Raw genomic sequence first — 15,008 nt, 5'->3', positions numbered from 1 at the left:
TTGCAGAAAAACAAAACCATAGTCTAAGCGGCTCTGCAGGAGTGTCGAAAGAAGCTTGGCCGATAGACAATGATCCAGCCACTTGAGAATCACAGAATCACAAGCATTCGGACCGACACAATCCGAATCGTGGCTAACGTAGCCTATGCTCAAAATATCAGATGATATATGTTGGAAGCATGTACGTATGCAGTGCTACTTCTGAGTCTACTTCTCAATTGTTTCTCATGTTCATTACATCCGGCTTCAATTGGTCCCATGAAGGTAGATATCCCCAAGTGTGTTAGGCTGGCCATTGACATCAAGAAGGTCTGTGGTGATAGAAAGGTCATACTGAGACACGACGCTTGATGGAATTCTCTTACTGTAGTAGGAACCTGACTCCTGGCGCTGCCATGATCATAAGTGCTATTAGCTCATGCTCTGCGGAAGCCGTGCCCGAAGATACTTACGTAGAGTGCAAACCAGGCATATCCTTCAATCCAATTCTGGCCATCAAGAAAAGCTATTGCATCAGTGCAGAAGTCTTCCACCTCTATAAACGTACGAGGTAAGTGCCATCATAGAAGGTGCACGAAGCACTGATGCATAGATAACTTACCGTTAACACTCGAAGAAGTAGATGCAAACTCCGTGACCCATACTGGCGATGAAAATTTGTCATAGAACGACTCGACATAGTCTTTGAAATTGTCGAGGCCATCACCGTACCAGTGAATAGGTATGAAATCAAACGTGCATTCAGTGCAGTTTCCAAAGAATTGAGATAACCAGGGAATTCCCGATGGTGCGCTGGACACAGCGGGGCTACCCAGTCGGACGCCATGTGCCTTCAGAGGTTGAATGTACTGCACCCATAATGACGCGGCAGTCATAGGTGTAATATCCGACTGTGAACTAAGGTCAGGTTCGTTGAAACCCTAGATTGTCAGTAGAAATTCGGCTGAGTGAGATATCTTCTCTCGACTAGATGAACCTACTAAGATGGTCTTCGCATTCTGAGCCTGCACTTCAGCCATAAAATTATCGGCATTGTCTTCACCCCACTGCATAGGGATGTAGGTCATGTCTGTGTTTTTTAGATAGCTTGGCGCGGTACTGCCCCAATTATATACCCAGGAGACCTGAGTGCCATCAGCGACAGCAATGTCGCCAGTATTGTCGGAATCAGCAAAAGCCAGACCACGTTTGGTGGCAGCGAATGACCCACTCGCCAGTGCCACGACTACGCAAGACGTTGTAAAGGTGAAGTTAAACATTCTAGAGAAATGTCCTGGAAGCACCAGTCTGATCACGCCCTCGCTATTTGAATGCCCTTGGATGAGAAGGAAGGCTATCGCATATATTTGTAGTCTGCAGGTGATTCTCGATGGCTCGACCTCTCCTGTGTGAGACCATCCGTGTTGCTCAGGGATAGAAATGGGATGTTCTCGCCGCGTTGCCTGAGCTCGTCATGATAATGCAGAACAGGTCGGACAATACACTGTAAAGTAAGATATGTATACTTGATATGGTCGTGAATTGATATGCAATGCATCCGGTGGGAGAATATACGCACCTACGAGAGCCTCGAGAAGGTCGGGAACTTGTTCAGGATCCGCGTCTACTTGTCGCGCCCAAGTGGGTACAAGTACTGCCTTTCTTTTTGAGATGTCTGAGATACTGCAACTCACAAGATAGGCTAGGCCAAGAAAAGGTTCCACCCCTGCTCTATCTGAGGTAGGGCTCATGCACATTGCACAACTTGAAATCACAGTGTGTGACGCCCTACTACTGAATGTGACCCGATGCCTTCCTAATAAGTAAAAACGAAAAAAATGGCTGATCCCGCGGAAGCAATTCGCTTGACTCCCATACACCTCCAGCACTCCTGTCTGTGTGCGCTTGGCAGTCTGCTGTCTTTACGGTGCGGAGAATAGAACCGTTTACTGGGACGGATCGATGACAGAACAATGTTGATGATTCGGATGAATCCGTCTATCCTTGACTCCACTTCCGAAGCTCCGTCTGAGTTTGAGCAAGCTTGCCCGGGCCCTCCAGGATCATTGCGCGCTTCCGCCTCCGTCTCTAGATCTCTGAAATTCCAATATAGTAAAGTTCGCGCATTCCACGTCGGTTGTCTTCAGTAACCGGCCTGTACAAACCACACCTCCCCTGTTCGTTCAACCTCTTGACACAGAAGACAATCGGTGATTATCTCCGTTTTCATTCTCAGCAGAAGACTCGGAAATGCACCACGGGTATCTATTTTCTCTTTCTCAATTCTCGTGTAATTACCGCAACTGATACCACGATCAGAGTTAACTTCCTGTGGACGAGATATATACTTCTCTTCCAATCCTGCGAACAAATACACACGGTATAATGTCAGCGACATTTGAACACTGTTTTGTAATTCATGGTAACGTTCCTTCGAATGTAAACGGGTTGATTCTATATCTTTGTTCACCTTACATCGAACTGACGAGACGTAGTCATTTGTTTGTCTTATGGCTACTTGTAGATCCGAGTCATAAAGTGTGATATACCTCGCCTTCATGAACGAGTGTGATCCGCCATGCATATTAATGCATTAATGATCGATCGTATTGTCAGACATACGATACAATCTAGAATAATCTGAATGAGCTACGCTCCCTCACTTCTCGGCCCTTGCCCCTGATACCCCAAACACCCCAGTTCGTCTTCACCATGACTCTAGGGTCAAAGTCTGCGACCTCCCATTTTTCGCTCCCAAATGCATTCTCCCCCGGAGTAATCACCCACTCGAACTCACAAGCAACATCTGGTGCACTCTCGATGGAACGAATATCTCTCTCGACATCTGCAGGGGAAAAACCTGTTACGTAGATGGCACAACGGGTTGCGAGTAAGGCTGGCATGACAGGGCCCCACTCTGTTGGGGAAGTAATCTGCAAGTAGGGCTTGCCATCTAGTTCGGATACGGAGTTGGGCGACGGGAAGCCAAAACCAGGAGAGAACAGGAAAAACGCGTCTGTGTAGGGATCAAAGGTATCCTGAAACTGTGCGTGAACTTCAGCATAGTTCGCTTGAAGACCAGTAATGGTGAGCTGAGGGGTATAAGGAACGGTGTAAGAGGGAACGCCATAGAGTTCGACTGATGATCGTGTTCGCTTAAAGGGCGCGATAGGTGCTGGTGTTGGAGGTTCATAGACGTTCGGCACGTAAACTGGTTTGTCCTCTTCCCGTTGCTTGACAGTGTCGGTAGATGTGTGCGTCGTAGATACATTTTCCACCGCAGAGTGGTTGGCGACAGTATCCTCTTTCGTTGCAGAATTATTGGGAGGTTTCGGAGGAGGAGAATTAGCCGGTTTCGGCAAAGATACTTGTGGCCCAATAAAGAAAAGGTGGAAATGACAGGACGGGAACAACATGCAAAGTTGCTCCCAGACATGCGGTGGCAAAGAGGACTCAGCGCGAGCGCCGAGGATGAATATACGAATCTGAGGTTTCGCGGCACCAGCCTCTTCTGTATCAGGTGCTCCAGGAGGGACATGCAGCGTGGTGCGCAGTGCTGGATGTGAATTGTGAGGGGAAGACCTGGAAATGTATAGTACAAACTTACCTGCCAGTGAGCGACTTCCCTCAGGTGTAACTCTTTGATTGCTTAAAGTCAGTCCACTATTTTGATGAAGAATAGAACCAATAGTGAGCGGATAGGTAAGAATTCTGCTAGCGTGTCTTCTTGAACGTTCCGTGTCCATGGAGGGAAATCCACGTGTATACCAAAAGACGTCCCAATTTGCGAATGATATAGCCTCCTCATAAGCCTGTGGTCCTAGTAAGTGAATTAATTGAAATGTCCCAAGTCGAAGACCAAATAACGCACCGGGCATCTCAAATTCACGAAACTTTCGACCACTTCGGAGATCATGGTCATCCTCGTTAACTTCTCGAAGTTTAGAGCAGTATTTTTTGTGCTCTTGATCAGCCATCCAATGCTCCTGTGAGCAATGTGTCGGGAAACCACAGTCGGGGCATTCAAATTTTACTGCGAGGGACTGTGATGTCGTGTGCGCATGGGTGCTGCAATGGCTTGAGGTGCACACTGGACATTTGGCCAGTGACTGTATAGCTTCTCCGCGAGCACGTATTGCAGGAAATGGAGATTTCGAGAACGGATGAAATAAGTTGTCCTCAGTCAGCAACGGAACGGGTTCTTCTTGTGCTGGTTTGGCAGACCGGCGAAAGAAATTAAAAATGTTTCTAGCTCTAGGCCGATTGGCACATAGTGATCGTTGACAAGTCTGTGACCCAAAGACAGCTCGCAGTGCTGACCTTGAGCGAAGAAGCGGAGAAGCCATAAGTACATAGGTGTTTGTTGCTGTTGTTCGAGATCTTTTAGACGGTTGTTTGTTCTTGTTGTCCAAAGCCTTCTAAAATAACCCAATTGGGTGACCGGTTCAGACTGTTCTAGTAGTTGATCATGGCAGCACGAACAGCTACGATCTCAAGAAAGACCAACGAGACACAGATAGAAATATCTATCAATCTTGACTGTACTCCTGGATCTCAAAATGCCCAGGTAATTGAGATTTCAACGGGAATTGGTTTTCTGGATCACGTATGAATGATATCTTTGTGACACCAGACTCCGGCTGATTGAGTTCTCTAGATGTATCATGCCTTGGCAAAGCATGGTGGGATGTCTCTCACTATGAAATGTAAAGGCGATTTATGGATCGATGACCATCACACAGCAGATGAGTATTCTCACATGTGCTCAAGAATCACTGACCAATACATTCGCGGTATTTACAAGATAGCGCAATCGCCCTTGGAACGGCTTTCAAGGAAGCTCTTGGTGAAGTCCGCGGAATTCGTCGATACGGAACTGGATTTGCACCCTTGGATGAGGTGAGTGACCGATAGGCAGCGATGCACATGTCCATTTGACAATTTCCAGGCTCTCTCTCGAGCCGTTATTGATATCTGCTCTAGACCGTACTGTGTCACTGATCTAGGCTTAAAGAGGGAGAAAATAGGAGACCTGTCGACAGAAATGATCCCCCATATATTCTATTCTTTTGCCATAGCTTCTGGTGTGACTCTTCACGTCGACGTCCTACGGGGCGAGAACGATCACCACAGGTGTGTTTGCCCAATGCTCCTTAATCTAGCGACAGCACTCAGTCAACAGTTGCAGATCCGAATCTGCATTCAAGGCACTTGCCCTTGCTATCAAACAAGCTATCGAACGCACTGGTGGCGACGATATTCCGAGTACTAAAGGAGTTCTGTGACACGATAAATTTAGCATCAGTACGAACCCTGCGATCTTGATGCACAGCGGTATAAAAGGATAATGAAGTGATTGCAATAGATAATGTACAGACTGCAGTGTTCGAGCCACATATTAACCAAAGAAAGCGAATGTCATAGAACAGGGCATTGAAAAACAACAGATCAAGACCAGAAGATACATCTTCTCTCTTGGGGTGGATTAAGCTGTCAAATAATGTGTTAGTAGAAGTCTGTGTCATGTGCTCGCACTTGCCTTGGCATATCTCGAGCACTTGAAGGCTTCTGCAAACTCCGGAATGTTATAGACAGTGCCTTCAGTGCGATAACGGTTCGGCGAGTGAGGATCTGACCGGACACGTCGAACCTGTTGCAAGATTATATATATTGACATGGGTCTTGATATAGGTAAAACACTTACTGCATCAGCAGGACTGGTGTTCATCGCCCATGTGCGGGCAAACGAGATGAAGAATAGCTGCTCCCTAAACTTAGCATTAGTGCCTGAATATTTCATTTATAAATCTAGTATCGCAAACCGAGTGTAGCCAAGACCGGGAAGCAGATATTCCGCTCCGGCGTCATAGGAATCTTCGTATTGCGCCTTCCAAGCCCGATACGCCTGAATCAGACCCGTGTCTCCGATGTTCTCGCCAGAGGTACTTGAAAGTCATCAATTAGTAACGTTAACAAGCTTAAACATTACGACCATGGACCTACAGGTTTCCCTGTGGATCAACTGGTCAATCATTATACACAGGGAGCATAATGTGACATACATTAACGTGGATGATCCCTCCTTTGCCGTCCTCTACTGTATATGACGAGTATTGCTCCACGATGCAGTCCTGGCGAATTTGGTACGCGTCGCTAGTCTGGCGTGACCACCACTCTTCGAGTTTTCCTTGTTGGTTGTAAAGACGACCTGAGGAATCAAATGCGTGCTAATAATATTTAGGCCAGTGCTTATGGAAAATGCAATGCAACGAACTTACAGTCAATTCGTGCGCAGCTACCATTCCAAAGGAGCCGTAGGAGAGGTATCCAGGCCTGTATATGGAAGTGTGTATGAGAAGGGGGCTGCGAAATAGTGACATATATTCATACCAGCTCTCGGAGAAGAAAGGAGGTTGTAAGATGCCAGCTGGGAAGACGATCTTGTTCTCTGTCAGTCTAGCGCCTCGACAGTACGAATCCACTTACTTCATTGGCAGGGGGGTTATAGTATGCATTTACAGTTGCTGGTGTCATCTCCCACTCGTCAGGATTTCTCTCTTTGCCGACTTTCTGCCACATCTTGTACATGTCGGAGGCGCTGTACAATATACGGTCAGTGGTTGATTCAAGCGAGTGTCGGTGTTACATACGCAGCACTGAGCATATTTTCAAAGAAGGTATCCACATGTACTTTCACGAGGGTGTAGTAGGAGACAAGGGAACGTGGATCACGTGTATCTGGGGATAGAGGGAAGCCGACCTTGACGCGAAGAGCTTCGGCTTTCTCGGCAGCTTTACGTGCAGACTCCTCATCCATCCATTCGATGCGGCGTAGGGATCTCTCAAAGGCATCGATGATGTCTGGCCAATGAAAGTTAGTAGCACTCCGAGAGCAAAGTCTGTTCTTTGCTCACTATCAATGACCTGGGTCGCTTTCTCCCTTGATTCGCCAGGGAATGTCTGGTTCACAAAGTATCTTCCAGTACCGAAACCTAAAGCAACGTCGACCTTCGTCATGCAAAATTGGGAGCGTTCGCCAAATACACCAGGCTTGAGGCCATACAAGGTCTCTTGCAGAGTTCTCACAGCCTTCCAAGCCTCAGTGGTCCGGCCCAGGTTGGGAGCATACTCCAACGATGCGCGCACAACAAGATATGCCTCGATGACATCTGCTGGCGTCTTTTTCAAGATTTCCGACAGGGAATTTGGGTAAGGTTTGTACGTGATGATAACACGGGTTGGGTAGGCACGAGGCGTGAACGTGGCAAAATAGTCTGGGAAGTTGATCTGCGAGAGCTCGGCCTTGAGGGTGTTGATGTTGGTCGGGTTATACGTGCCGAATGGATCTTGCTGCAGTTTGTCACTGATAGGGATATAAACGAGTTTGCCAATGGTGGGATGTGAATCAACTTACAGGTCAAGCGTCGCGTCCGCAATTTCAGTTTCGAACTGGACAACTTTCTGCGCAAGCTCGCGAGCGTTCTGGAAAGGATCTCCAGGACTACGTTCCCGACCGTCGTCGTCGTCGTCACCTTCTTCATCCCAAGGTGGCCATGGCCAAGGGGGCCAGACATGCTCGCTGTCTTCGAGTTCTTCTGTCTGGAGGATGATTCCTGGGTTCTCCTGACTTAGAACTCGGTCGTCTCTCAAGGATGACAAGAGGCGCTCAATGACGTCCTGGTATACGGTGAGAATACCCTTGTCCTTGTAATACTCCTAATAGTTGTTAGACGTATTGAAAATTTTAAGATTTCAGGAGCTGACCTTGGAGGGGAGTCCTAGGCTGGGTTGACTGAACCACAGAATCATATTGTTTGGGTCAGCACCAGAGTCGCCTTCAACGCTAAATTCAAAAAGTGCGTCGACACCTAAGTCGTGGTATGAGTGAACATGTAACATAAGGTCGAACGAATGACTCTTACCCCGAGAGTGCAAGTAACCTAGGGCGTTGGATAAGCCCTGTCTCGGATTCATGATATATCCTTGAGTAGTCCTCCCCCTGTAAAGCTTCCGAATCGTGTTGACGAACTTCTGCAAAGGCTCCTGGCCAAGATAATCAAGCCGCGTCTCATCCATGCATGAAGTGTACAGTATACGGATCTTGTGAAGTAGTTGATCATCCCACGCATTGTCTTGGATAGATGAGTCGCCCTCAAGTAATTTGAGAATAACGTGTGCGTTCTGTTCTGAAAGAACCGAAAAGGAATTGATGGCGCCCTTGTCACCCGGAACGGGGTGCGATGCTATCCAACCACCATCTGATATTGTAATTAAGCCATGCAGCGGACACGATACAAAACCACGTGCTAACTTACTTGCAAAGTCATAGAAATTTTCGCAAGGGTCTTGCGATGTGTCCAGGGAAGATAGAATGGAAGCAGCCAAAATAATGCAACTCGGAGTAAGGCACTTATCCTGTAAATGGTGAGGAATAGTTCAATCACATGTAAATAGACCTACTGATGGAGGCAACGGCGGGCTGGGATTCTCGGGAGGTCCTGTAGGTTCTGGTCCGACGATCACCGTGTGCGTGTGAACATCTGTCGTTGTGTAAGTGGAAGTAGATACTGAGGTAGAAACTGAAGTTTTTGTAGAGGTAGTTGTCGCAATTCTGGTCGCCGTGGTCGTGCCGAGGACTGTAGAAAGTTTCGTAGACACCGCAGTAGTGGTAGTCACAATACCAGAGATTTTAGTCGATGCAGCAGTAGTCGTGTGAGTCACTGTAGCTGTTGCGGTCTCGGTCAGGGTAATACCACCTCCACCTCCGTCTCCATCTCCACCGCCAGGGATACCATGTCGCAGGTTCAGTTTATGTTGTGCGCCAGCGAATAGGCCAATAAAGACGGAACTTATGAGTAGTAATATGAGGACCTCAACAAGTAGCACTTTAGTGAGACCAGTGAGCGGTTCTTGGACGACGTCAGCAATCCTTCGGGATATAGATGGGTGGGGTGACTGGGCGCTTTGTGGAGGATCATCATCTCCACCTCGCAAAAGAGGTGCAGACTCTGTTTCTCGAAGTAAGCAACAAGCGTGGGTAATACTCGACTAACTAGAATCATACCTTGGTCGGTTGAGGGCCTTGGCTCATACGCCATGGCGACTGAGAGTATAGCCAACAGACGACGCAGGGACGGTCTTTAAGTACCTCGTGGATGCGTGCTGAACACGCGGCTAGAAATCTATTATATCCGTTCGGCAACCGGTCGAAACACTGTGACAGACCCACGGTGTGACGGCACGTGTTAACAATACGCGACGCGTCGCGTACGATGATTAAAACATTAACGTCTGTTTCGAACCTGAAGACATTGGTCGTTCCCCACACCTCAGTTTTATGGTCTTTCTTCCGCCACCGCACCTCGCATCTGCCTCGCGACCTGCCTATGCTGAGGCCTATGCAAACATACTGGTAGCGCACCGCCGTTCCCCGCTCACATCTGCTTCGTCTGTCATAATCCTCGTCGCTCCTGATGTTGATGCCTTGTGTGCAGCGAAAATACTTGCGGAACTTCTCAAGCAGGATGATGTTATGCACAGAATAATCCCTGTTTCGGGTCTAGCTGACCTTGAACGAATGAAAGACGAGTTAGTCACATATGCGGAGGTGTGTCTATTGCCATCAAAGGTGCACCAGCTAGCTGAATACTCGAAAGCTACACACACTCATTCTATTAAACATGGGTGCTATCCTTGATCTCTCATCCGAGAATTGGTTCGGCGAATTCAGCATGAAGCTCACCGTGCACATCATAGACTCAAACCGGCCACAGAACCTTGCAAACATGTTTTCTGGAGGTGAGAATGGCGAGAGATTTATCGTATGGGATGACGGTGAAGCAGAGAATATGGGAGAGGAAAGAAAGGCTTGGGAAGCTCTAACGGTGAATATGATGATCACTACACTGTGGGCCCTACTGACTTGCATGTAGTACGAACCCGAACCTGACTCCGATGAAGACTCGGAGTTGGACGATCAAGATGAGGTGCGATCAAATGAAGATGATGGTCCTGACGATGACGAAGAATTCTCTGAGCGAGGCCCTTCTGGCAAGAGGAGATCATTGGGAGACGGCGATCGAAGTCAAGAGAAGCGGCGGAAACTAGACGACGTGAGTCGTTATTCAACCTTCACCCAATGCACAGTCGCTTCATTATTACGCACATGATTAAGCAATCCACTCGGCTGTCGCGAGAACAACGCGACACATATCACGAACTTATCGCCAAATACTATGGGAGTGGGTCGTGGTATGGTCAAAGTGCGTCTGCAACAATGTACATTCTTGCCACTGTTCTTGAACGAGTGGACTGTGATTTTCTCTGGTAAACCGCTTATTGACCTCCTATGGCTTGATTTACGAAATCGTCTTTTAGGCTTGCGATCCTTGGACTTACGTTCCAGTATACTACCGCTCGAATATCCCGCGACACCTATGACAAATACCATTCAATATACTACGACGAGGTTTTCCGCCTGAACCCGCTCCCGCCAGACGTTGCTGCTAATACGACAGATGCTATCACAGCTATGAGCCCAGACGATCTATCTGTACGGGCAGCTGAAGAGTTGCGTTTTATGCTTTTCCGACATTGGACACTGTACGATGCAATGTACCATTCAAGCTATGTCGCGGGCAAACTTGGCATATGGAAAGAGCGTGGACGGAAGCGCCTTACCGGGCTACTCGCAAAGATGGGGTACACTTTCCTGTATCATTTATTTGTCACGGCTGAAACTCTTCCTCCGTAGTTTCTCTATCCCGCAGACGCAGCAGCCCTATGCGCACATGGATCTTGACTTGAAGCACCAGCTGCGCGCGAAACTCGACTCAATCGCACCGGAATACGGCCTTGTTGAGTTAACTTATCCCTCATTTGCAAGATGCTTTGGATACCGCGCTTCCCCTCTCAGTGCAGCGGATGCTGTGGAAGCAGTAGGCGCATTGCTCGACGTTGCAGGTGGCATCAGGATGGAGGTCGAGGTTGAAGGCGCACGGCACGGGGGTGAGTGGTTCGGTGGCGGGAGATTATGGGAAGGAGGGCGGAACGGGGAGGAGAAGCGGGAGAAACGGATAGAAGTTGGTAGCAGACAAAAGGATGGGGATGACGATGCAGACACAGATGTTAACGGCGAAGAGCGGAAAGAAAGAACATGGTGGGTGAAGAATTTTTGGGCTGCTTATGATGCTCTGTCAGAGTAAGTGCTCGCTCCTCCCGTTGACACGTGTTCTGGAATAACTGTGTTTAGCATTGTACCCCTGAGAGATGCTTTGTCGCTTGCGATGTCGCTCCATCGTGCTATTATTCGGCAAGGGACGTCGATAATAGACAAGCAGGATATTCGAACGATGCGCTCCCATCGTGTCGTGGTGCTCTCACAAGGGCCTGATCTTGCTCTCTTCGCCCATCCTGGGGTTCTTGCACGCCTAGGACTTTGGCTGGTAGATGCGCTTCGTGACCGTCTCCCAGGGACAAAAATCGGCGGCCTCAAAGGGAGAGGAAAGAAGTCGCTCCCATTTGTCGTCGCTTGTCTGAACGAAAGGACGCAGACGTATGTTGTAGTCGGTATCATGGGAGCGCTTGACTTTGGGGACGTCAGGAGAAAGTAAGTCATATGTTCGTCCCTTCTTGTTAGTATTAACATCATGATTTATCTCACTTCAGCGAGTTTGGTCTAGCATTCATTGAAGCAAAGCAACGCTGCAATGCACGGTCACGCCACAGTACATTTGATGCAAGCGTGCTCGAAATCGAGCAGGAGGACCTGAAATTGTTCCTGGAGACCTTATGTGAAGTCGGGGAAGGTTATTGACATTCTCAGGTAGTGTTTTGCATGTTGTTTTTCTTCCCAAGCTGTCTTATATCATATTTGCATCAATAAACTTGTTGTACTCTCTCGATGTCGCCCAATAAAGCAGTACAATAAAATGAGCTCTACAAGTACCTTTATTTGCCTCAGTTCCACCAAATAGGGAACCCAAATCCCCAAGTAATCACAATCAATTTTCACTAGCGGCCGCAAGCACTACATATCAATGATGGTTAATAGCGCGCAATGATTTAAAAGAATCGTACGATGGAGCCACTAGAAGTGATTCTTCATCACCGTGTGTCGCTGCGGTGTTGGATTGATATCGGATAGGTCCGGGCGTGTGGCGTGAAATATGTCCAAAGTTATCAACCGCAGATCGGTATGATTGGCACCTCAGCGGTATGCAATCTGTCAGAACCTGTATCAATGAAATACTGCGGAGCTCAAGAAGATCGTGTCCCTGACAACATTTCGAAATACGGATATTGGCTATACCGTTAACTTACCTTCCTTCCAAGCCCCGAAATGCCCTTTGACAGTCCCGATGGGCGTGCCAGGCGTATCAATCAAAGTGCTAGGCTCGAGGCCCTTCTTCACTCTTTGAAACCTAGGTAAATGAATATGTCAGAGGCACAAAGGTGGTGAAAAGAATGTACCTGGGTAGGTCTGGGCTAGCAGTTATCATATAATTCTGAGTATTGACTCGGAGAATACTAACATTGGATTACAGAAAGAGACGCCGAATCGTCTTTGCCAAAGGTGCCACTCCTGCTGGACTTCGGCGAATGGTCCTCCTGGTGTACTTGTGGTTCGTGAAACTCTATGGACAGATGTGAACAGTGAACCTCCATGGTTTGAAGGATGTGGGTAGCCGTATTCTGACTGGCCAAAGTGACTGACTACCGACCATGGACCGCACCCAGAGGATTTGTGAGACATGGAGGTCCAAAACTAAAGCACAAAATGGACGATGTCCGGGTCAGTATCATTGTCACTGTAGAAGATCAAAAATTTATTCGATGTTTGATACCATATAAGTTGCAACGCTTTTCATTGTCAAGTACTCGAGGATAAATCCGGAAGCACCCGGCCGGGCTTCGGGCGTTATTGAGTAATGATTGGGCATGCGGAACGGGCGCTTTCTAGGCTTGCTGCAATCGACCACAGCAAACGACAATTCTTGCTATCTCCTCTTTCTCGTCCTCATCATCACTGACGACGTCGACAAACGTTGTTTACATCGTCCAAGTCGTCAAGCACATTCGACCGACTAGAATCAGTAACTGACCCCTAGCGCTCAAACTTCTCACTGTAGTCAGCTACTGATCGAGTTGATCGCGATGCCAGCGCCAGTAGCGGTGTACGTCGTTGCAGCTATCGCAGGTGCTGCTGCTGTTTTTGCTTTTAATGAGGTGACTTTCTGTTTTATGTCTACAAAAATCCTATTTCGTCCTCGCTCGCTTTCAAGCACACTCTTCTAATATACTCTTCAGTTCGTTTTCGAACCTCACATCGCCCCTGCCATAGAGCGTTGGGCAGAGGACTTCATTGCCAGGCGTCGTGCTCGACGCGAAGGTGCTGTTCCTGTACCATCCACCAGAGGATCTGGGGATGGAGACCCGGGTCCCAGACGTGCTGATCCGAAGAACAGGACTCCTGCGAGAGAAGAAGATCCCATCGAACTGGAAGGCCTCAACCTCGGCCTCGTCGACGAATGGCGAAATAATGTACATCACACCGCCCAAGGCACGGGTGTGAGGCGGAGAGTCAGAGTATTCCCTGATACAGAAGGGAGCATATCTACCTCAATAGATGATGTATTTCTTCCATTTCCCTCGTATCGCATCCTCTCGAATACTAATAAAACATGTGCAGTCCTTTCCATCCCTCACGCACACTCCGCTCGCACCCACTCACGTCATCTCCAACGTCTCCTCTCCTTTCACAGAAACGCTAACTGTATCTACCAGCACGCCCACCCGTGCTCATTCCCGAGCCTCTTCCCACACCGCAAGTGACGATAACACTACTGTTTTTTTCGCCCCATCTTCCCAGTCTTCTTCTCCTCCTCCTAGCCCGCCATTTGGTCCCATCCTCCCCGACACTCCCCGCACAAGCGCTGCCTACACCGCTCGCCCATTTTCCCCGGTTGTGCGCACGCCCGTGCGCTCCCGCACACAGTCGAGTTGGTCTTTGCACCACTCGGATACGAATTCACGTGTTAGGATGAATGTGCAAGGCAGACGTGTAGACGTCAACGTCGAGGACGAACATGTCGATATCAATATCAACAGCAACACCAGTGCGAGTACGCACGAGAATATGAGCGGGAACATCAGCGTTGTGGAATCACTATCAGAACGTTACCCCGCCGCGCCCACTCCGCCTGTCCTGCTCTCCCCGCCTTTATCACACAGTGTCCTCTCCTCCCCAAATACAGACATCCTGAGCCTTGGGAGCAGTGGTAGCCGCTCTGGTTCGCCATTCGCCGTACTCTCCCCACCCGAGCAGTGCGCGTCGCTCTCACGTGCTGCGAGCTCTCTGTCGCCCTCGATAACGAGCGAGGATGAGTTTATGTCGTTTGGCGAGGGGTCAGACGCGGATGGGGAGGAAACGTCGGTGCCGCGAAGCGGAAGTACGCGTTTGCATAACCCTTTTTCAGACTTTGAAGAGGGGAGTGATTTTGATAGTGGTAGTGAGGGGAGCTGGGGCCGAGTGAGTGCTGGTCGGGGCTGATCCGATCACGTCCTCTTGCCGGATCATCAGAACTGGAACGATAGTCGTGTGGTATCGGGAGAGGGTTGCATCTACTCAGTAGACACGGGGTTTGTTAGTGCAGTATCTATGTGTTCTTTTCCCTCTTTGTCTCTCTATCTGGTTTTCTATTTTGCTCTTGTTTTGTACTCGTCTTGTTCTGTCGCTCTCATAAATTTATGTCGTACATCGTTCCACAGATTTCGAACACTACATGCAAATCAGATTCGTGAGAACGTTAAGTCATTGGGATGATACCAAGAGCTATTTCGTTATTCTTAGGGTTATAAAATCATTATACGGCACTGCATTACCTAATGGTTTTGTTTGACTGGACGCCGACCTTGACAAGCATCTCAGATGCATTGTCGCAAAGCAGGTAGTGTTCTCCAGCTCACACAGTGGAGGTGTGCATCAACAGCAACTAAAGTTAAGGTGGGTACCACTATTTGTTCCATGA

General features: G+C 48.4%; 6 protein-coding genes across 6 annotated transcripts; 3 read left to right on the top strand and 3 right to left on the bottom strand.

The window, feature by feature from the left end:
- Nucleotides 1-246: 246 nt before the first annotated feature.
- F5891DRAFT_980009 (glycosyl hydrolase catalytic core-domain-containing protein) lies at nucleotides 247-1,736 on the bottom strand (the record flags this gene model as incomplete). Its single annotated transcript, XM_041376956.1, has 6 exons — nucleotides 247-390; nucleotides 453-535; nucleotides 602-920; nucleotides 981-1,225; nucleotides 1,559-1,637; nucleotides 1,674-1,736. 6 exons carry the CDS (start codon nucleotides 1,734-1,736, stop codon nucleotides 247-249), a joined length of 933 nt encoding a protein of 310 aa, XP_041226358.1.
- An 818-nt stretch (nucleotides 1,737-2,554) lies between these two features.
- On the bottom strand, nucleotides 2,555-4,325 carry F5891DRAFT_1145309 (zinc-finger of mitochondrial splicing suppressor 51-domain-containing protein; the record flags this gene model as incomplete). Its single annotated transcript, XM_041364999.1, has 3 exons — nucleotides 2,555-3,535; nucleotides 3,587-3,799; nucleotides 3,851-4,325. 3 exons carry the CDS (start codon nucleotides 4,323-4,325, stop codon nucleotides 2,610-2,612), a joined length of 1,614 nt encoding a protein of 537 aa, XP_041226357.1. The 3' UTR covers nucleotides 2,555-2,609.
- Nucleotides 4,326-4,397: 72 nt separating this feature from the next.
- Nucleotides 4,398-5,382, top strand: F5891DRAFT_287627 (IGPD-domain-containing protein). Its single transcript, XM_041371214.1, has 5 exons — nucleotides 4,398-4,585; nucleotides 4,637-4,724; nucleotides 4,781-4,878; nucleotides 4,928-5,112; nucleotides 5,168-5,382. Exons 1-5 carry the CDS (start codon nucleotides 4,448-4,450, stop codon nucleotides 5,262-5,264), a joined length of 606 nt encoding a protein of 201 aa, XP_041226356.1. The 5' UTR covers nucleotides 4,398-4,447; the 3' UTR covers nucleotides 5,265-5,382.
- On the bottom strand, nucleotides 5,340-9,153 carry F5891DRAFT_287597 (Metalloprotease). The gene is made up of 17 exons (XM_041371213.1): nucleotides 9,044-9,153; nucleotides 8,440-8,987; nucleotides 8,295-8,394; nucleotides 7,902-8,237; nucleotides 7,744-7,847; nucleotides 7,394-7,695; nucleotides 6,894-7,342; nucleotides 6,630-6,840; nucleotides 6,466-6,577; nucleotides 6,370-6,419; nucleotides 6,258-6,312; nucleotides 6,042-6,206; nucleotides 5,983-5,990; nucleotides 5,802-5,924; nucleotides 5,684-5,747; nucleotides 5,519-5,629; nucleotides 5,340-5,469 (listed from the first exon to the last, which is right to left on the bottom strand). The coding sequence occupies exons 1-17, from the start codon at nucleotides 9,075-9,077 to the stop codon at nucleotides 5,428-5,430; spliced, it is 2,814 nt and encodes a 937-aa protein (XP_041226355.1). The 5' UTR covers nucleotides 9,078-9,153; the 3' UTR covers nucleotides 5,340-5,427.
- Nucleotides 9,154-9,270: 117 nt separating this feature from the next.
- On the top strand, nucleotides 9,271-11,878 carry F5891DRAFT_1031845 (CDC45 family). Its single transcript, XM_041361631.1, has 8 exons — nucleotides 9,271-9,586; nucleotides 9,636-9,863; nucleotides 9,912-10,091; nucleotides 10,154-10,305; nucleotides 10,357-10,680; nucleotides 10,733-11,179; nucleotides 11,231-11,587; nucleotides 11,647-11,878. Exons 1-8 carry the CDS (start codon nucleotides 9,317-9,319, stop codon nucleotides 11,792-11,794), a joined length of 2,106 nt encoding a protein of 701 aa, XP_041226354.1. The 5' UTR covers nucleotides 9,271-9,316; the 3' UTR covers nucleotides 11,795-11,878.
- Nucleotides 11,879-12,916: 1,038 nt separating this feature from the next.
- Nucleotides 12,917-14,880, top strand: F5891DRAFT_1031828 (uncharacterized protein). The gene is made up of 3 exons (XM_041361630.1): nucleotides 12,917-13,206; nucleotides 13,288-13,611; nucleotides 13,670-14,880. The coding sequence occupies exons 1-3, from the start codon at nucleotides 13,135-13,137 to the stop codon at nucleotides 14,528-14,530; spliced, it is 1,257 nt and encodes a 418-aa protein (XP_041226353.1). The 5' UTR covers nucleotides 12,917-13,134; the 3' UTR covers nucleotides 14,531-14,880.
- Nucleotides 14,881-15,008: the final 128 nt, after the last annotated feature.

The sequence above is a fragment of the Suillus fuscotomentosus genome (genome assembly GCF_016647785.1).
Source record: "Suillus fuscotomentosus strain FC203 chromosome Unknown F5891scaffold_25, whole genome shotgun sequence".
Lineage (NCBI taxonomy): Eukaryota > Fungi > Basidiomycota > Agaricomycetes > Boletales > Suillaceae > Suillus > Suillus fuscotomentosus.
This window is presented reverse-complemented; position numbering and strand designations above follow the sequence as displayed.